At 32.7% G+C, this 22,714-nt stretch overlaps 2 protein-coding genes across 9 annotated transcripts; both read right to left on the bottom strand.

The window, feature by feature from the left end:
* Window positions 1–14,954: 14,954 nt before the first annotated feature.
* Window positions 14,955–22,321, bottom strand: LOC141724191 (uncharacterized). Of its 8 annotated transcripts, XM_074526213.1 has the most exons (8): window positions 22,011–22,321; window positions 21,572–21,725; window positions 20,973–21,123; window positions 20,840–20,890; window positions 20,675–20,759; window positions 17,688–17,799; window positions 15,254–17,606; window positions 14,955–15,164 (listed from the first exon to the last, which is right to left on the bottom strand). In XM_074526213.1, the coding sequence occupies exons 4-7, from the start codon at window positions 20,880–20,882 to the stop codon at window positions 17,505–17,507; spliced, it is 342 nt and encodes a 113-aa protein (XP_074382314.1). In that variant the 5' UTR covers window positions 20,883–20,890; window positions 20,973–21,123; window positions 21,572–21,725; window positions 22,011–22,321; the 3' UTR covers window positions 14,955–15,164; window positions 15,254–17,504. The 8 variants fall into 8 exon arrangements, 1 of the variants encoding a protein (XP_074382314.1); XR_012576529.1 differs by lacking the exons at window positions 14,955–15,164; window positions 15,254–17,606; window positions 17,688–17,799 and adding an exon at window positions 18,998–19,306 and having other exon boundaries at window positions 20,847–20,890; window positions 22,011–22,319; XR_012576526.1 differs by lacking the exons at window positions 14,955–15,164; window positions 15,254–17,606; window positions 17,688–17,799 and adding an exon at window positions 18,998–19,306 and having other exon boundaries at window positions 20,675–20,890; window positions 22,011–22,320.
* On the bottom strand, window positions 15,465–15,836 carry LOC141660194 (uncharacterized). The gene has a single exon (XM_074467159.1). The coding sequence runs from the start codon at window positions 15,834–15,836 to the stop codon at window positions 15,465–15,467; it is 372 nt and encodes a 123-aa protein (XP_074323260.1).
* Window positions 22,322–22,714: the final 393 nt, after the last annotated feature.

The following is a 22,714-nucleotide window of genomic DNA, read 5'->3' as shown; positions in this document are numbered from 1 at the left end:
AGCAATAATGATGGATGTCATTGCTAGTGAGTCAATGAATGTCCAGGATGCAGACAGGGAATGACTATCTCAGCATCTTAAAGCTGTTATAGATTCCACATCCCTTGATGCTGAGGCATTTACTCACCCTGTTCCAGCTTATCAACTTCTAGCTGAACAGGGCAATGATAATGCAGAAAGGATGCTGAATTTGGTGCATACCACACAGTCTATAATGAGAGCTAAGGATGCCATCACAGCTATTCCTTCTACAGCTGGTGATGTGGACTATGAGACTGGTGGTTCAGCTGATTTCTTTGGAGATGGGAGTGGGGATAGTGAAGATGAAGTAATGGACATAGGGGGAGAAGTAGGCTCAAGTTCAAGGTCAGGTATGCCATCATGGGCATTCTCAAAGCACTGTGATGAGCATTACTTCAAGACAACCCTAATCCAGTTAATCAATCAAACAAATACTGCTCTTCAAACCACTACCAATGCTAGTACCAAGAAGCTCCTTCAGGAACATCTAGCCTCTCTGCAACTTCAACAAATCTAGGGCTTCTAGCATGCTAGGGATGCGAACACCATGAAGGGTGATATTGAGGAGATGAAGAAGGCCCTTTCAGACATGATAGATTCTAAACTTCCAAAAGCTACAATGCTTGACATCAAGAGGCAATTAAGGAAAAATTATGATCTGTCAACCAAGATAGATGCCTTGGACACAAGAATGTCAGCCATGGAAGCATCTTTAACTGCCATTCATCTCCATCAAGCCCAACAGACTGATCTACTTTAAAAACTGGTGGCTGCTCAAACCTCCTCCTCTACTCAACTTGATGATAACAAAAAGGGGGAGAAAGGATCAAGTGAGGGGGAGAGGCTTCAAATTCAAATCAGTAAAGTAATTGTACCTTCAATTACTATCTCAAAGCCATCAGTTACAGATAGTATAGATCTGATCAATGCAGCAGCAGCCAACTTAAGAGAAGCTGATAAAGAAAAGTTGAGTTTAGTCAACTAGGAGAAGATTGATGAGGAAATACAGAAGAAGTTTGAACTTGTCAAGGATCCAGTTAAGTCAGCCATCCATCACTCTCAAATCAAGAAAATTAGTGTGAATGAGATGAGCATGAACTATCAGGGAAAGAGGACAGACTTCCTGCATCAAATCTCCAAAGGCTGAAATAATTCTTAAACCAAGGGTAAACTACTCAAAATCATCATTGAAGAACCCTTTGGACACTTTACATGAGACACCTAAGCCTGGTGAGAAGAAGATTCTGTCAAGGTCAATTGCTTTATACAAAGATCCAGCTGATTTAGCTTCCAAAAGGAGAATTGCCAAGATTTTCAAAAATGGGAAAGAAATTTGTGTGGTGGCTAGACATCCTCAATTTGCTCAAGCAAAGAGAGAAGAAAATGCTAGATTGAAGCAGGAAAAGAAGCAAGCTGCTCTGGATGCTAAAAAGACTAAACAAAAGAAAGAGCAGATTGTTATCTTGGCCAAGCTACATGCTGTAAATTCATCACAACAAATTCCTTCTCAACCATCTGAAGCTATTGAATCAAAGAAGCAAGTTGAACAATAGAAGAAATCTCCAAGAAAGAAGGAATTGGCTAAAAGAACTAAAAGGAAACTGGATATTGTTGACAAGGAATTGGAAGATCAATTTCTAAGGAATCCACACCATCTACAACTCAAGCATCAAAGCCCTCTGTGGTATTTGAAGATATCAGGGTGGTGGATTCCTACAGGAATATTCATGGTGAACCTATTGTTCCCAAGGATGAGCCAATAGAATGGGAGAACATACCAATTCTTGACTTCAATCTACCAATCCTTAGCAAGCCAAAAAGAACAAAGTCAAGAGCAGTCAAAAAAGTGAAGCTGTCACCTCTCAAATCCAAATCTCAAGTCAAAGCTCAATCTAAAGTCAGTAAGGGAGACTATCTGTACTTGTGTGACATTAAAGAATTTTTTGATCTAAACCTCTATCTGGATGAACAAGATAAAGTGAGAGGAATTGATGCATACAGAAACCTACCGGAAAGGTTAGTGTTCAAGTACAAATGAGGAAAGGAGATTCAGTGGCCTCTTCATAGGATCCTTCAAGAAAGCCAAGTTATACTGATTAAAGTTTATTCATCCTTCAAGAAGAACTTTGGGTTCAACATTACTGCAAGAAGATTGGTATTGAAGAAGATTGAAGAACTAAGGAGTGTTAGAGCTAAAGATGCACTCCCAAAGACTCTAATCATCCCTCACATAGGGAGAAGAGTGCATCTAAGGCCCTACTGGCTGATGGAGTTCATAGATGACAAAGGTATGAGAAGATTCTTCAGATTAGAAGACCAATTGAGCATCTCTAGCAATGAGACTCTTTTGGAAATGCAAGGAAAGATAAATCTCTCAGAATCTGATGAACTGGAATTCCATAGGTAGCTCCAAAATCAGATTGAGGAAAACAACAGAAAGCTTGGAAAGAGATCCAGACCTTCAAGAAACTAGACAAATCTGCTCAGGCTAGAGGAGCATCTTGAAAAATGATTGTGAGAAAAACTTTGTACATTTTTGTTAATTGAAGCACTTTTCAGTAATATATACTTTCTCTTAAAGTTATATTTTTAGGGTGTTTTGTTATCATCAAGTATCTCTTAACTTATGGCTATAATTCCAGTAGACATAAATTATGGGAGATTGTTGTGTATATGTTGTGTACTTGATGATTTCATGAACAAAACACCTTAGTAGATCTTACTTAGTGAAATAATGTAGCACTCGACGGATTAGATTTATAGTCCCGACGGATGACTCATTATAGTCCCGATGGATGATGACTTATTATCCATCGAGTGAGTAGCTTATGTAACAATAAGTCTGTAGCACATTTCTGCATTCACCATTGTATAGATTCTGTAAGTAGTATTCAAGTCATGTTGACTTTAACTAGATATGCAGAATAGGTTGATTAATTGTACATAAATGATGTCTTGTAATTCTGCATAAATGAAATGAAGTCAAGTGTCAGTTTGCTACCCGGCGGATAACCTACAATGAAGTCGACGGATGATCAAATAGACAACCCGACGGATGATCAATAACTTGACAGATGATCATGAACCCGACGGATAAAGAATTCAAATATCTGTTGACAGTGACAACACATTCACATGCGTCGAGTGGATGCAAATGGAGTGTGGTAGCCTATTCAACTGGGTTTTCAAGAACAAAGAAGCATTGTCATTTTCATGCTATTATGAAGATATTCGAAGATGCTGGAATAGAGTAATGAAGTAGCATTGTAATAGACTAGATAGTTTTTGTTTTATTATCTTGTCTTATTAGTTTGTAATCTTGGTGATATATATAAACCAAGTAGTAGCAACTAAGACACTATCGATCTAAGCAAGAAAGCAGAGAAACATTTGTAAGCAGGATTCTTAGCATTTCTTTGTAGTCTTAGAAGTCCAATTGTTGTAAACAGCTGTGAGCATTTTTGCACACAGGGTTCTCTCGATATATAATATATATCTCTGGTGGAATCATTCAAATTCACCAGAAAGTTTTTAAAGACTCTTGTTTTTAATTACTTGTGTTTTGATTCACTTAAGTTTTTATTCTGTATTGTGTTGATCAATACACTTATATTTATATTTGAGTTAGAACATTTTATTTCAAGAAAAGTTTTAAGAATTCCATTCAACCCCCTTTTGTAATTCTTGTCATATTGTTAAGGGACTAACAACCTTTCATACTAGGCTTTTGGGGCTTATTTTAATCCGTATAGAGGTTTATATAATTTGTATACATATTTTGGATGTGTTGCATCTTCAAAGCTGGGAGGTTGTTTGAAATATATTAATTCTTCTAGTATCCCGTTTAGGAATGCATATTTTACATCCATTTGATATACTTTAAAATCCTTATGACATGCAAAAGCTAATAGCATTCGAATTGACTCAATTCGTGCTACTGGTGCATATGTTTCATCAAAGTCTATACCTTCCATTTGAGTATAGCCTTGTGTAACCAGTCTAGCTTTATTTTGAACAATAGTTCCATTTTCATCAAAATTATTTCTAAATACCCATTTAGTTCCAATTATGGAAGTATTTTTGGGTTTTGGGACAAGTTCCCAAACTTTGTTACGAGAGAATTGGGTTAATTCTTCTTGCATTGCAGAGATCCAATCTTCGTCTAACAAAGCTTATTTAGCGATCTTAGGTTCTATTTGTGATAGAAAACTATGGTGATTCACAACATTTTGAACTCTTGACTGCGTTTGAACTCCTTTACTTAAGTCTCCTAGAATATTGTCCAAAGGATGAATTCTAATATTTGGAACATCTTTAGGTAGTTTAATATTTGTTTCTAACAATTCTAGTTGATTTGTTGGGGATGATGAGCCAAAATCCACATTTTCGAATTATCGAATAATATTCTCAATATTGTCTTGTGTGACATCTTCTTTGGCCACAAGATCTTTGTATTTAGTTGATGGTTTTGATTCATCAAACGATATGTTCATTAATTCTTCCACCACTAGAGAATTTAAATTAAATACTCTATAAGCTTTGCTATTTATTGAATATCCAAGAAATATAACTTCATTTGTTTTTGGATCAAATTTTGTAAGGTAATTTTTGGAGTTTAATATATAGCATTTACTTCCAAATACTCTAAAGTAATTAACTTTAGGAGTTTTACCAATATGTGTCATTTTTATATCTCTTTTGTTGACATGATCACGTAAAAAATGATGTCTCACATCTATGTGTTTGGATCTAGAGTGCATCACGGGATTTTTACTTAAATCAATCGCACTCGTATTATCACATAAAATGGAGATTACATCAAATTTTGTGTTATTGTCTTCCAATGTTTGTTTCATCCATAGTATTTGTGCACAACATTTGGCAACAGCTATATACTCAGTTTCAGTAGTGGATATAGATATGGAATTTAGTTTCTTTAAAAACCATGAAACTAAACATCCACATAGAAACTGACACGTATCACTTGTACTTTTTATGTCGACTATATGTCCAGCTTAGTCTGAATCAGAATAACAAGTCAAGTCAAATGGTATTCTTTTAGGATACCAAACACCAATATTCGTGGTACATTTAAGATATCTCAGTATCCTTTTTACTATGGATAACTGAGATTCTTTTGGTGCTACTTGAAATCTAGCAAAATTGTAAACACTATATCGTATATCAGGTCGACTTGCGGTAATATATAATAAGCTACCAATCATTCCTCAATATTTCTTAGTGTCAACGGGTATTCCTTTGGGATCCTCCGTTTGTTTGTCAGATGTTGACATAGGGGTGGAAATTAGTTTATAATTTTCCATTTCAAATTTCTTTAGCATTTCATTACAATCTTTTGAGTGTGAAATATGAATGCCTTCATCAGATTGTCTTATTTGCAATCTTAAAAGAAATTTAATTCACTCATCATACTCTTCTCAAATTCTTTGCTCATATAGTCAAAGAATTATTTACATAGTGCATCATTTGTTGAACCAAATATGATGTCATCTACGTATATTTGTACAAGCAATATATCATTTGTTTCTTCTCTTGTAAATAAGGTTTTATCAGCCGTTCCCATTTTAAAATTATTTTCTAACAGGAATTTGCTTAACCTTTCATACCAGGCTCTTGGGGCTTGTTTTAATCCGTATAGAGCTTTGTATAATTTGTATACATATTCTGGATGTGTTGCATCTTCAAAGCCGGGAGGTTATTTAACATATATATCTTCTTCTATTATCCCGTTTAAGAATGCATATTTTACATCCATTTGATATACTTTAAAATCCTTATGACATGCAAAAGCCAATAGCATTCGAATTGACTCAATTCGTGCTACCGGTGCATATGTTTCATCAAAGTCTATACCTTCCATTTGAGTATAGCCTTGTGTAACCAGTCTAGCTTTATTTCGAACAACAGTTCCATTTTCATCTAATTTATTTCTAAATACCCATTTACTTCCAATTATCGAAGTATTTTTGGGTTTTGGGACAAGTTCCCAAACTTTGCTACAAGAGAATTAGGTTAATTCTTCTTGCATTGCAGAGATCCAATCTTCATCTAACAAAGCTTCTTTAGCGATCTTAGGTTCTATTTGTGAAAGAAAACTAAGGTGATTCACAACGTTTTGAACTCCTGACCGCGTTTGAACTTCTTTACTTAAGTCTCATAGAACATTGTCCAAAGGATGACTTCTAATGTTTGGAACATCTTTAGGTAGTTCAATATCTGTTTCTAACAATTCTAGTGGATTTGTTGGGGATGATGAGCCAAAATCCATATTTTCGAATTGTCGAATAATATTCTCAATATTGTCTTGTGTGACATCTTCTTTTTCCATAAGATCTTTATATTTTGTTGATGGTTTTGAATCATCAAACGCTATGTTCATTGATTCTTCCACCACTAGAGAATTTAAATTAAATACTCTATAAGCTTTGCTATTTGTTGAATATCCAAGAAATATACCTTCATTTGATTTTGGATCAAATTTTGTAAGGTAATCTTTGGAGTTTAATATAGAGCATTTACTTCCAAATACTCTATAGTAATTAACTTTAGGAGTTTTACCAAAATCAAGCTCATATGGAGTCTTTTGAATTATAGGTCTTAATAAGACTCTATTTAGTATATGGCATGCAGTGGACATTGTCTCGGCCCAAAAATATTTAGGACGACGATATTCATTTATCATTGTATTTGCCATTTCTTGTAATGTTCTGTTCTTTCTTTCAACTACTCTGTTAGATTGAGAAGTATAAGGAGCAGAAAAGTTATGAGTGATACCATTAGTTTCATAAAAACTTGTAAAGTTTGAATTTTCAAATTCTTTACCATGATCAGTTCTTATATAGATTATGGTATTATTTTGTTGGTTTTGAATTCTTTTGCATAGAGAGGAAAAAGATTCAAAAGCATCACTTTTGGCTTTGAGGAATTCTGTCCACGTAAATCATGAATAGTCATCAACAACTACCAAAGTATATGAACATCCTCCGAGACTTTATACTGGGACTTGACTGATAAGATCCATGTGTAAAAGTTTGAGAGGTCGTGAGGTAGATACCATAAATTTTGCATTGTGAGAGGCTCATATTTGTTTGCCAATTTCACAAGTTTCACATATGTGATCATTTTTATAATTTAATTTCGATATTTCTCGTACATGTTCTTTAGTTGATATATTTTTAATCAACTTCATGTTTGTGTGTCCTAATCTTTGATGCCATAACCAAGGGTCATCTATAGTAGTGATTAGGCATATATTAACATGCTTATTGATGTCACATGTATAGACATTTTTGTCTCGAGTACACGTAAGGACTAATTTTCCATCTTTGTTAACAATAGAACAATGAGTAGGATATAAAATTACCTTATTTCCGTTATCACAAAGTTGGCTTATCGAGAGAAGGTTATGCTTTAGTCCCGTAACTAGTTGTACATCGGATTTCTTGAAGTGCTCGTTCCCGATATCACGATGCCAATAATGATACCTTTACTACTATCTCCGAACGTGACACTTCCAGCAGTGACCTTTTTAATGTTGTTCAAGAGTGACTTATTACGGGTCATATGTCTCGAACATCCACTATCAAGGTATCACAAGTCTTGCTTAGTAGTAAGGCAAACCTACAAAATAGATCAATTTAATACATAGGTACCCTTTTGTCTTGAGGGTCCTGGGGTTTGTATAACATAAATAACATTTGAATTTTCATGGAAGAATCTAGGCATTGGATAAGCATTGTTATTCACATAGAGATTTCTAGATGCATCATCCCTAATATTATAAAGTGTTCCCCGTGGTTATGTGGTATTTAATTTTGATCTTCTTGTACTAGCAAAAGTTTTAGAGTTTCCATGTTGATATATCATGCTTCTATCATTTGGATAATACACATTATTTCTAGGAAAGATGCCATGATATTTTGGATTATTATCTTCAAACCTAATAGATGGTTGAAAGAATTGAGATCTAGGTTGTCTTTGATTATTATTAGCTACTTTACTACTATCTCCGAACGTGACACTTCCAGCAGTGACCTTTTTAATGTTGTTCAAGAGTGACTTATTACGGGTCATATGTCTCGAACATCCACTATCAAGGTATCACAAGTCTTGCTTAGTAGTAAGGCAAACCTACAAAATAGATCAATTTAATACATAGGTACCCTTTTGTCTTGAGGGTCCTGGGGTTTGTATAACATAAATAACATTTGGATTTTCATGGAAGAATCTAGGCATTGGATAAGCATTGTTATTCACATAGAGATTTCTAGATGCATCATCCCTAATATTATAAAGTGTTCCCCGTGGTTATGTGGTATTTAATTTTGATCTTCTTGTACTAGCAAAAGTTTTAGAGTTTCCATGTTGATATATCATGTTTCTATCATTTGGATAATACACATTATTTCTAGGAAAGATGCCATGATATTTTGGTTTATTATCTTCAAACCTAATAGATGGTTGAAAGAATTGAGATCTAGGTTGTCTTTGATTATTATTAGCTACCTTAGGTTGTATGATACCTTTACTACTATCTCCGAACGTGACACTTCCAGCAGTGACCTTTTTAATGTTGTTCAATAGTGACTTATTACGGGTCATATGTCTCGAACATCCACTATCAAGGTATCACAAGTCTTGCTTAGCAGTAAGGAAAACCTACAAAATAGATCAATTTAATACATAGGTACCCTTTTGTCTTGAGGGTCCTGGGGTTTGTACATCATAAATAACATTTGAATTTTCATGGAAAAATCTAGGCATTGGATAAGCATTGTTATTCACTTAGAGATTTCTAGATGCATCATTCCTAATATTATAAAGTGTTCCCGTGGTTATGTGTTATTTAATTTTGATCTTCTTGTACTAGCAAAATTTTTAGAGTTTCCATGTTGATATATCATGCTTCTATCATTTGGATAATAAACATTATTTCTACGAAAGATGCCATGATATTTTGGTTTATTATCTTCAAACCTAATAGATGGTTGAAAGAATTGAGGTCTAGGTTGTCTTTAATTATTATTAGCTACCTTAGGATGGAATACATTCTTTTCAACATTTTGGATGACTTATATCCTTTTTGAACCCATATATGCTTTCCTTTAAATTCACCATTTTTAAATTTACAATATGAAACAGTATGTCCGTGTCTATTGCAGAAAGAACATATAAATGTAGGTGATTTAGGAGCATTACTTTTAGTTTGTTCATAGTGTTGAACAACTTTCTTTGGTTGGACATTCTTATCATATCCTAAACCTTCATGGTTAATGGAATTTTTAGAATGTACCATTTTATTTAATATCTCATTACCTTTTTTAAATCTTTGAATGACAATTTCAAGATCTTCTTTTTCTTTGTTTAAGGCATCAATCTTGTTGTTAAGAAATATTTCTTGATACTTAACTTGAGATATGAGCTTAAAATTTTCTTGTTTTAGCCGTTAAGCTTCTAATTCTAAATCTTTTTCTTTAAGCTCATTGGTTTGTTGTAGCTCTTTCTCTTTTTCAAGATTGTTTATATGAGATTTAGTTGTTGAACTTTCTTGAGTGAGTGACTCGTTTTGTATTTCTAAGTTCAACAATTCAACATGAAGTTTACAAATATTTTCATTTATTTGTAACTTCTCATTTTCCATTTCTTCAGATTGAAAAATTAATGACACATTTTCCACTTCTAGTTTGAGAATATTTTCCTTGTGAGTATTATTCTCAATTTTTAGTAAGTGGATTTGATTATTTAGAGATGAAATTTCATCTTCATATTGGACTTTTGAGTCCATCATCCGAGTAAACTCTTTACTTTGATTATAATGTATTTCCTCGAGTTTTATTTTCTCGGACCATAATAGATGATGTCTTTTGTCATGCTCTTTATATTTATTGTTAATGTTACCACAAGTTCAATTAAATCATGACTATTCATATCTATAAGGTTTAAATTAGATTCATGTAATTGAATAAAGTTTGAAGAAAGGGTTACCTCTTGATTTGAAGTGGGGATTCTTTTGAAGTAGATGCATCCCTGATAGCCATTAAGCATATATTCACAATTTCTTCACTAGCTTCCGGAGCTTCTTCATCTTCACTTAAATTTCACCCATTCTCGGCCACGAGAGATCGTCCTTTTATAAGTTTAGGACATTCTCGTTTAAAGTGACCGGGTTGTTTACATTCGTAACACACCTATTGTATTTCTTCCGTATTTTGTTCTTTTTGTTTGGGAGGAGTGTAAGTAGGAGTGTTATTATTATAGACATTAGTATTTTGCATAAATTTGCCTTTATTATAGCTCGTTGATAGAAAATTACTCTTATAGTTAGGATTGTAATTTTGATAGTAATTTCGTCTTCCATTTGAGTTGAAAACTCTTTGTCGATTATATGATTTAAGGAAGCCTTTTTCGTATCTTTGAGCTTTGCTTTGAAGCACACGACGTAGTTGTCTCATATGTAAAGCAATTTCGCTTTCATCGAGATTTTGGATTTCTTCGTTTAATTCATCATCATTTCCTTCTTCTTCTATTAGTATAGATTTTAAAGCCATGTTTTTCTTTTTGTCTTCCATTTTTGGAATGCCTTTTTTTTGTAAATTATCTTCTTCGTATGCACGAAGATTTCCAAATAGATTATCTATTTTATAATCATTGAGATTGTGCATCTCTTTGATTGTGGTTACTTTAACCTTCCAACTTGGAGGTAATGATTTAAGAACTCTTCGGTTCTTTTCATTTTTTGTATAACTCTTTACGAGTTGAGATAGTTCATCGATAATGCGAGTGAATCTAGTTTCCATGTCGATGATATTTTCTCCTTTAAAATTCTCGTATTATTGGATCAAAGTGTCCATTTGAGAATCTTTTATATCAGTGGTTCCCTCGTAAGTAACCACTAGTTTATCCCATATTTCTTGTGCTGACTTGCAATTATTTACTTTTTTATATTTTTTTTCAGCAAGTGCACTTGTGAGTACCATTTCTTCCTTAACAACTATATTCATTTTTTCTTCCTCAATTGAATTATATTAACTTACCTTCTTTTTGATGATGATGTCATTAACCGTTTTGGTAGGAATAACGACTCCATCTTTTATGGCCATCCAAACTCTGACTCCTTGAGATCTAGCATAGATGCGAAACCTCGTTTTCCATGTTGTAAAGTTGGTGCCGTCAAATAGAGGAGGGCGAGAGCTAGATAGACCTTGACCACAACCGATGGTATTTAGATACGCCATTTCGGATCACTTTTTGTTGTGCCTGTAAATCTGCAAATCACTTAACAAACACGTTAAAAAGCACTGCTCTGATACCAATTGTTAGGTCTCGTAAAAGGGTTATTTTAAGCTTGAAGGGGGGTTGAATAGCTTAAATACCGACTTAAAAATTATTATGGTGTTTTAAAAACATTTATCCCATTTTAAATATTTTACCGATGCAGATTATATATGCGGAAATAAAAGATAAGAAAGAAAATACCACACGAGAGATTTATCCTGGTTCGCGATGGCGCAACCTCTAATAGATTCGCTCACTCCTTTGTCCAGTCCCCGAGCTCCTCTCCATGACCCGAGTTTTTCCCTTAAAATAACCTTGCTCCTTACGTAGGCGGAGAAGCCTTTAAAACCCCACAAATATTTGTCTTGGTGCGTAACTCTGGGTTACCACCTCAAAATAAATGTACAACCTACATAACCTATCTTAGACAATAACACCCTGTTATTTCTTCAAAGTTGATGTAGAACCCTTGGTGTAGTCTTTGTCCTTCTAAGCTTTTGCCAGTCTTGGATCTCAGTAGTTGGTCTTGGGTCTTTCCTCTTCCTCACGGTGCAAAGACTACTAACTCCTCGTTAGTACGTCTAGGACTTGGGTCTTAGAATGAGAATCACCTCACTATACTTCACCTCACTGCAAAACAAAGAAGACAATATCTATGAAACAATACCCATTATAGATAAAAAGAGTTTGGACTAGTAATACACTTAACTAGACCAGATGACGAACAAATTTTTTAAAAGAATATTAATGTATACTTTTCTTTAGATTAAGTGAATGTTAAGGTATACTTGGTTTTACTTCGTTTTGAATAATATATCTTATTTCCGAAGTAATAAATATATCAAGTCCTTGGTGAAGCGTATAGCTTTCGGAGCTTTGATAAAATAATTTCTCGTTTAATATAATTGTGTGTAGACTTTTATAAATCGAGAACATTACACTTATTCTTTAACTATTTGCACTTATAAAATATTTGGCCGATAAAATAAAAGGTGCGTAATTTAAACACAATATATCAAAATAATATAAGAGCAGAGTTTAAATTCTATTAGCACAGTTTATATGTGTATATATAATACAATATAAGTTTTAAGTTTTTCCCACAAAACACTGAAGATGCTAGTAAGGGAAGTCTCTTAATTCTTATACGATTATATATATACTTATATTTACTTAAAACTTTAAGATCTTCCCACGAAACACTAGAGGTGTTGGTAAGGGAATTCTCTCAAATATTTTAACTAAATATAATAAATATGTATATATAGATATATATAATATAATCCTTAAGTTTTTCCCACGGAAAACTAAAGGTGTTAGTAAGTGAAGTCGCTTAAGTCTTGTTAAACAGTTATAACCAAAATATTAATATATTTCCAAAATAAGTGTGTTTAAGTTTAAAGAATAAAATTATAGCTTTGTAATTTAATTCCCACGAAACACTAAAGGTCCTAGTTAGGAATATAAACCAAGTGTTGTATTAAATTATCACTTCGTGCTTAGAAGTGTATAATTTGTAGAAAACAATCTTTGTGCGGATTTGTTTTTCTTTAAGTTATTCTATATAAGAGCTTGTAGAGATGAAGAGAAGGTGTTATTAAGCTTATTATATGAATATTAAGAGTGGTCGGTTAAGACTCGGATGAAAGTTAAGAGGTTTTACCACTTTTAAGAGATGAACGGAAAAGTTCGCCGGAAAAGTTCGCCGGAAAAATTCGCCGGAGGTTCGGCCGGATTTTGGCTTGTTGGTCAAACTTTGGCAGCCCTTCGGGAGGCAAGAAAGTGGTATGGATGAGCTTTACTTGGGTTGATGGAGCTTGGTTGGTGGAATTAAGTTTGAAAATTAAAAACCTTGAATATATGATATATATTTGTAAGTGAGAAGGTTTTTGATGAAGTATTTGGGTTTGGATATTAGAGAGTGTGTAGAGAGAATACTTCTTGAAAATTCTCAGCAATTAATTAGCTCTTAGCTTGTGTTAAAAATGGTGGGGGTGGGTGTTTATTTATAAAAGGGATTAGGTGAAGGGAGTGGTTGAGATTAAGTTAAAATGAATGGTGAATGAAGAAAGTGGTGTGAATTGATGACATGGAGGATAAGGTGTGCTTGTTTGCAACTTGAATATAAGACAAACAAGAAAAATACCAACAATTATTGATTATATAATAATGATTTTTAGCTTTTTCTATTAAATATTAATTACTTAATTAATTAAGTAATTAGCACCATTAAATATAATGACTTTGAAAACCCTTTAATAAATATAACCAAAAATATGATAATTAACTAAATATCATAAAATGATGATCTGCAAGTTTTGGTCAATTTTAGTCAAAGGTAGCTTGGTCAAACGTTTGGTCAAAGTCTTGGTCAGCACCCAGAAAAATCACACCCGGACAAAATTTCTCAAAAATTACGAAACTTTAACAATGCATATAAATTACCATTTAAGTGACAAATATTAAATTTCAAGATTTTCTAGCAAGTGGAAGTATTTTATTTGGATTTAAAACGATTAAATATGGGTTCGGTTCAAAATAAAATATGAAAGCAGATAGACTTTGTTGACTCAGTTTGGGCTAGAATAAATACTTAGAATATATTTTCTTAAATATAAAAGATTTTGAGAGTTTGGGAAAGATTTTTAATTATTTAAAAATATTTTCTCCGATAAATAATATATTTGAGATACGAGAGAAAATTACTTGAAAAAATATGATGAGGGGGATAAACTGAGATATTAATATTCATTCATCAAATATTAATTTCTAAGAGAGTAAAAATAAATCTTTGGATTTATAAATATTTATGGAGTGAAAAATATATATTTTATCCCTTTTAAAAACATCTGTTTTTGAAATTAATTTAGCACGAGCCTTCTAAAGAATATTCAAGTTCTGATATTCCTTTTTCAAACTTGTTGAATTATTAATATTGCAAGAGAGCCTAAGAAAGATCATATTTATGATAATTATTTTACGATCTCATTGCTTTGGAGTATATTCCATTAAAAATATATTTTGATTTTCAGCAAATTGGAATATCTCTTATATTTATATTAAAGAATAAATACACTTTGAAAAACATTTTTTTGAAATATTTTGCTAGATATTGATTATGTCAATTAAAGTCATGCATATTTGTAAAGGATATACATGTTTTAAATTTTATGTTAAATTATGCAAATACCAAAATAAATAATTAATCGAAGATGTCCTTTCATCGTCAGTGAACGTAATGAAGTATTAAAAGCCACCTCTTGCCATCATACGCATTGGACCACATACATCACTATGTATAAGTCATAATCGTTCGGTGACCCTTTTACCTTGTCCGGTAAAAGGAGCTTTATCCATTTTTCCAATGAGACAAGATTTGCATTCTTCGTATGATTTAAAATCAAACTTATCTAAGTAGTCATCTTATATAACTTGGAAATGCATTTCTCATTTATGTGACCTCAACGACAATATCATAGGTCTGTTTGATTTGAGTCTATCATCTTAATACGTTTATTATCATTATTATTTACATTATAGACAGGAGTATCAAGATCAAGAATATATAAATCGTTAAACAAACGTGCAACACCATAAGTAACATTATTCAATGAAAAGGAACAACTATTGTTCTGAATCAAAAATAAAAAACCTTCCTTATCCAAAGAACAAACCAAAATAATATTTCTACAAATCGCAGGTACGTAAAAACAGTTATCTAGTTCTAAAATAAGCCCAATGGGCAACGATAAACGATAAGTCCCTACAGCTAAAAGAGCAACCTTTGCTCCATTGCCAGCACATAGGTCCACTTCTCCCTTTGTCAATGTCCTACTTACCCGCAGTTCCTGCATATTTATAAAAATATGAGAACAACGTCTAGTATCTAATACCCATGAAGTAGAAGTAGATAAATTAACTTTTATAACATAAATACCTAAATCAGAAGCTCCAGTAGCCTTCTTCTTCTTCGAGTCCTCCAAATAAGCATGACTATTTCTCTTCCAATGACCCAGTTTCTTGCAATAGTGACAAGTATCACCCTTTGCAACACCAGCTCCAGGCTTTAAAGCCTTTTTGGGGGTAGTTTTAGGAGCATCAGCAGGTTTGGATCCCATCATCTTCTTGCCTTTCCATTTACCTTTCCCTTAGGCACTCCCCTTGTTCACCATCATTATGGGAGCAGGGGACGTCTTCTGAATGTTGGTCTCAGCAATTTTTAACATAGCCAACAATTCGGTAGGTTTCTTGTCTATCTCATTCATGTTGTGATTCATTACAAACTGAGTATAGTTGTTGTTCGAAGATTGCAAGATCGGATCTATCTGGGCTTCCGGACCAATCGCGAAACCCAGAGTAGCTAGGTACTCCATATATACAATCATCTTCAGAACATGTGGTCCAACCAGATCACGGTCACCATGTCTACATGCATAAAAAGCTTTGCTTGTATCAAACATCTCTTGATGAGGTTGTCCTTTAATACGTTTAAGGTGCTCAATATTGACATAAGCATCCATATGCTCATGTTATTTCGAAGCTCAAGACTCATAGTCACTTGCATGAAACAGGTTACATTCGTGTCATCATCTATATGCTTCTGATACGCAGCCTGTTGAACACATATTGCACCTTCAGGAAGAGGTTTAGGACGAGGAACATCAATGACATGGAGCTTTCGCTCGTGCCTCAGAACTATCCTCAAGTTCCTTTTCCAATCAAGAAAGTTTGTTTCTGTCAGCTTGTCCTTCTCAAGGATTGATCGTACAGAGTAGTTGTTTGAGTTTTTTGACATTTGATATCTACAATATTAAAATATATAAAATGAATTCGTCTACAAATTATCATTAAATTATGTTCAATTGATTATTCATATATATTCACAATATATATCTCCCACTATTTTTATCAAATCAATAGCCCTAACTATTAATTCGAAAATAATATTTTCTATATACTTTCTAGTGAGCCAAGATCCAAATTGCACAACATTTTAGTTCAGCTTTGGCTTTACTCCTAAAACATGATTCAATAAGATAGACAACATTTGTCAATTATATCAACTATATAACTCTTGGATAGTTCGGTGGAACAATATTTGTTTATATTTATCTAATAAATCTCGCCAAACTCCATGCCTCTAAGTTCACAATCCTATTGTGGTAACTTAGTTAAGTCAAAGCCAATAGTTAGAAAGTATCAATATACTTCAACGCATCTCCCACGATAGATGGGAGTACTTCGCTCTGGCATACCCACTCATTATCGATCTAGGGGTAAACGCCTTGGATATATTGGAAGGCATCTAAACAACTTAATATAAACTTTAGGGTTTTTTAATATTAAAACGATCATGATCCCATCATAAAGAGATTCCCAATTTTTCCTTGAATAAAATACTTCAAATAAATATTCGTCAATGGTTTAATTTTCATGTAGTAAGGGAGTCACAACGGTCTCGCTTAAAACCCAAAACCTTACAAGTTCAATGAACCCACTTTTGACAAAATCGCCTCATATCAGAAATAAAGAAAATTTCACTACACCATATATGGCCTATTGCAACACAAAGAAAGTGTAATATAAGACCCAAATATGTTACAATAGAAGCTTTTGCAACGTTTTTGCCAAAATTCGGCGTTGCATTTGCTGCCGTTGCAATAGACCCTTGTAGCAACATTTTTTGGAGTTATTGCAACATTTTCAACGTATTACAATAATCTTTTTATTTGAAACACTTTTCTCTATTTTAGTAACACATTTATGATATTGTAATAGACCTTTTCAACACTTTTTTGTAATATTTATTTAGGTAAAAGTGTTGCAAGAAAAATTTATTGCAACACTTAGTTGCAACATTTTTTGCCTATTGTAATGCTTTTTAGTTTTTGGTAATATTTATATGCAACACATGATTTCCTATTGTAATATTTACACATTATATTAGCAACACATATGTGATAACACTTTTTATTAGTCTGATTTTTATTATCACGTTTTATTTTTCATATAATATCACACAATTATACCAAAAAAGCATCAAATTCCAAATTTTGCTTAATATCGAATCCAACAAAATAAATGTTGATACATCCCAAACAAAATCGGCTTATAAAACTACATCATCTTATATCTAGTACTTGAGTCTAAAGTTCAAACATATAAAGGCAAAGAATCAATAACTTTCACTATTGGCTACAGCTACAAGAAGGCCTCATGAAATGACTTATCTGATTAAGCAGCCAACTTGCCAACTTGTGTATGTATGGTTGATGTGAATGCTGCTTCCCCTACATAACGAACATTTTCTGACAAATAGGTAACTTTGGTTTTATCAGGAAGTAATCAGGTGTTTATTGTACATAAAATACCTGAGAAGCCAGCATGGGAGCACTTTCTCTCATATCAAATGCTTGTACTTTTCCATTAGCTGATCTGAAAACCAAAAGGCACCTCCACCAATACCACATGTAACAAACATATCTGCAAAGCAAATTCTTTACAAACATTTGGAATAAAAATAAAAATAACTAATAAAAATGTATGTACTCAATTTTAGCCATTCTAATATTACAGAGTATAGAAAATTTTGACCAACTGGGGTGGTCGCATGGGGCCCTTACAGAATACAGACACTAAAATGCTCAGTGTACACATGATAAATTAGACGGATGACGGTGATGGCACACTTTATTTTTTTTGATAAATAGGCCCATGTCTTATAAAACGTATGTATTCTAACAAATTTCGAGTACGATATAGGATAACCATTTGTCATTGAACTATTCCATAATGTTCAAGTTCCTTTTAACACCCATCAAGATATCCAAAACATGAAATTTTCTTAAGTAAAAGAAATATAATCAAGATCTAACTCGAATTATATCACAGCCATCACACTACGCCATAGATTGGATTCTGCAACCCCAAGAAACCGTTACTAAAGGCCAAAAAAGCGTTGCTAAAGGCCAAAAAAGGCTATGACGACTCTTTTTCGGGGTTGCAATTTTATGCGTTGCAATAGAGTTTTTTTCAACCCCGGTGACACTCTATTTCAACCCTTGGTTATCCGTAACAGAATCGTGCTATTGTAATACCAATGGGGTTACAATAGGTCTTAAAAAGTGTTACAATAGGTTTTGGGCTATCAGTACAATATTTGTGGGCCCCACAATGAGGCCCATATGTGGGATATTGATGCAACCTTTTTGCAACGCTTTTTAGTGTTTTTTGCAACAATTTTAGTATTTTTTGCAACATTTTACACTGATTATTAGCAACACTATAAAGACATATTGCAACGCTTTTACAAAAAAAAATGCTAGGAACTCTTTGTAAATTAGCATGCCCATAAATAAGACATTGTCTTAAAACCAACACAATCCACAAACCATAACATCAATCCACCAACCATAACATCAGTTACCCCATAATACTAATACCTTCACCATCACCATACTACCATCCTTATATAAATAAACTTGAACCAATAAGAATACATTTTGCCTTTTGATAGGATTATTATAATTCTATATGAACATTCTCATGCAGCTGTTTATATTTGCTCCCAATATCCCCAAAAAATTCATTTACTTCTGCTTCAGCTGTCACTTCATTGTTGTATTATCCTGAATATTTACTATTTTTATTATTAGGTAAATGATTGGAGATAAAAGTCAAAGGAATGTAAGGACAAAGTATCATTATTGAATATCAATTTCCTTTTCTCTATATTCTCTTTTATTCTTAAATCCACTTTATGCTATTGAGTTCCATTCTCGAGACTGCTTTTCTTTGGTGGTTTGTCTCCTGATTAGAACCCTGCTTGTCTCCATCCTGATTCTTAGGATCAGATTAAGCTATATTATTTAAGAAATATCATAATAAAACTAAGAGAAATAGATCTGTCGGTGTGGCTTTATATTTTGGCGGCGAGACAAACTACATATATTATTTTTGGAAGGCTAAAGCTGAAGTCTCAAAAGCACACCTGAATCACACAATCAAACAACAAACCAAATTAGAGAGAGAGAGAGTAACTGGAATATAATCAAATACTAGAAACCCAAATAAAGAATCTATAAATAATAGCGCAATAAAGCCTGGTAAGATTAAAACTGCCCTAATTTAACTCGATTTGTAAAACTCAATTGATTTGAAACCCCCCAATCAACCCATAATTAATAACGCTCACAAATATTGAACCACCAAAGCTTGAAGCCATATAATTTTCTTGAAGAACCCAGTTCTGAAAACACCTAAATTTTAAAGAACCATCGATTGTATGTTTCGGAGAGAGTGATGTGTCGTGTTTCTGGAAGGAAAAGAGTGAAGACGCTGTGTGTGTTTCTTTTCTGAATTTTGTTAAAGTCCAGCTCCAAAAACAAAACGACAATTTTCCCTCTTCACCAAATTTTCAATGTCCACCTTTTTTATTTATTTTTACATATATAAATATTGATATTAAAATTATATAATATATAGTTTTCATAAATTCTATCATTTCCAATTTAAATTATCAAAAATAAATTACTTTTGCTATCATTAATCACTCCGTCAATAAATTATTAATTTCTAGAAATTATAATATTTTTCCCATTATATATTCATTTTTTGTAAAATAATTTTTAATTTATAAAATTTTATTATAATTTATTATTATTAAATTTAATAACATATTATCAAGTTCAACGAAATTAAATAAATAATATCTTGATTATTAATTCATTTTTATGAAAATAATTATTTAGTTAAATTATAAAATATATAAATTCATCTTTTTAGTATGCTATGGTAACACATTATAACTATACCGCAACATCAAAAAAGAGGGGTTGTGATAGACATTTGCTTAGAAGGATACTATTACACTGTTCTTTGCAACCCCAGGATGAAGGGTTGCATCATGCAATATATGGCGTAGTGACATTATTTTGTGTCCTGAACATGACCAATATACAAAATCATAAAATTTGTGCATTATTGTTTAAAAGCAACCGCCTTACAAACATGCATAAAAATCAAAACTTCTCATTCAAAATTCATTAGTGTAAAATTGCCTTTATTTCTATTAATTCTACTTCCATACCCTGGCTGAAAAGATATAACATCAAACAGTAAGAAAATATACCCAAATTTGTAAGCCTAATATGGCAAAAAAGAACCCAAAGATGGTAAACCAGTGTCAAGTACGTACCAGCCAGATCGATCATTTTTACTAGGTGAAAGCAGAAATGTTGATATAATGGGATAAAAAGAGGCCAAGCACTAGAACATATAACCTAGGAACTAAAATTGCATTTAATTTTGTATAAAAAATCTACTATATAGTGTTCTAGCAATGCTACTCATTACTGACTTGTACAGTTGTGATGTGCAAAAATTTAATGTTGTTGCCAAAGTCGTTGGGTTTACTTCCATAAAGTTGAGTCTTTTTCCGAAATCTGAACAGGGCATATATAAAGTTATTAATTCCAATCCATAAATAACTTTTTTTAACAAAAAAGATGCTAACATGCCTAACCATATACCCTGCAAATGGAAATATCATGCCATCCTTGATCCATCAGTAATCCTGCAGAAGAATATATTAAGTATATATGTTAAGCAAACTGCTAGTCTGGTATAATACAATCAATTGTTATAATCTTCACCACCTTTGTTGCCTTTAGGAAAGAATTTCAGAGTTGGAAAACCCTTTACACCATACTTGTTTAGACAGAATCATGGAAATCTGAAAGTAATAAACAGGGATCCTGTGCTCATAGAATATAACAACAATATTCAGATTCCTAGCTGCCTCGCTACCTGACATGATACAAAATCGTAAATGACATTAGGGCTGTTGCACAAATACCATCCTAATATATTAATTAGCTGCTAGTTGGCTCAAATTTGGTCATGGTCATATCTCAGTTTCGTGGCTTAGGCCATTTCATCCACTTCATATCAGATCAATTTAGCGGCAGGGCAATACAGTAAAAATTATAACATTACTCAATGTACCTAATTGATACACATTCTATGTTAGTCTTATTCATTTGTTTCTACTAAGGTTCTTATACAGTAATACAACACATCATCATTGTGTTACGTAAACCATACAAAGATAAATAAAATAAGGGACTCACCATTCATTTCTCACCCTCAACCTACTAATGTCTAACAACGAATTTTAAATCTAATAAATAACAATGTAATCAACTCTAAAACAATGGCATCTTATTGATCCATCAGGTAAAATTAAGCAACATACCAGATAAATATGCCTATATTCAGATGTTGCAGCCCTGCAAATTCATATTTAACCAGCACGCAAGATGATGTGACAGACCAGCAAACTTTTTCCCTGAATGTGCATACTTGTATTCATTTTCAATGAACATGCGAGTTGCTGACAACCAAGGCTCCTACAATAACATACTAAAAGTCGTTTACTTCCTTATAAAAAGAATATCATATTAGAATGATAAATTATCGATTACTACAACAAATAATATATAAAAAAGGTCATATCCCATGGTAAGAACACAAGAATCAAAGTCCATAAACAGATAAAAGTATACATGAGTGCTAAACAATATGAGAAAGTATAACATCCATCATTCAAAAAAGAATTTGATACTTGGGTAGAAGCTTGGTATAACATTAGTAGAGTTGTAAGTGGGGGAAATACCATTGATAAACATATATACCTCTAATTGAAAATTAATCCCAAAAAGATGGTGTCTACCTCTAATCAAAGCTTTAACTGATTTTTTAGGGATTTTGCTCAAATCAGTTTAGGGTTTTACTCTAACTGACTTTAGGTATATTTTGGATTTTGCTCAAATCAGTTTTGGGGTTTTTACACTAATTGATTTTAGGTATTTGAGAGTGGTTTCAAGATGAGTAAGAGAGATCTGAGAGATGAGTGAGAGAGACGAGGAGAAAGAGGAGGGGTAAGGCTGAGAGAGATGTGCAATAAAATTGTTTTGTGTGATTAAACATTTATTTTGTTTACTAAAGTTTCGGTGAAAAAACTTTGGGTGCCAATTTTTATCCCGCCTAACCCAGAATTTGAGATCCCGCCTAAACTGTTCAATCAAGTTAATAAAAAATGTAATGGATATTGTAACACTTTTAAGAATGTGTTGGTAATTTTCAAAAATTATCAAATGATCATTAAGCATGCAACACTTTCATGTTTTATGCAACACTTTGAAAAAGTATTGCAATAAATTAGTAAGTTTCTTGTCTATAGCAACATTTTATGCAACACAAATATATTATGGGCTTACAATAGCCTATAGATGGTGTAGTGTTTGTATTTTATTCCTTATTTCTGAAATATGAGAATCTCATGATCGTTTGTTAAATTTTAAAATCTTTAATCATTACAGATTTTATCTTGTTTAAC

This window comes from Apium graveolens, chromosome 5 (assembly GCF_009905375.1).
Source record: "Apium graveolens cultivar Ventura chromosome 5, ASM990537v1, whole genome shotgun sequence".
In the NCBI taxonomy this organism is placed as follows: Eukaryota; Viridiplantae; Streptophyta; class Magnoliopsida; order Apiales; family Apiaceae; genus Apium; species Apium graveolens.
Note: the sequence above shows the minus strand (reverse complement) of the source record. Positions and strands in the feature narration are given on the sequence as shown.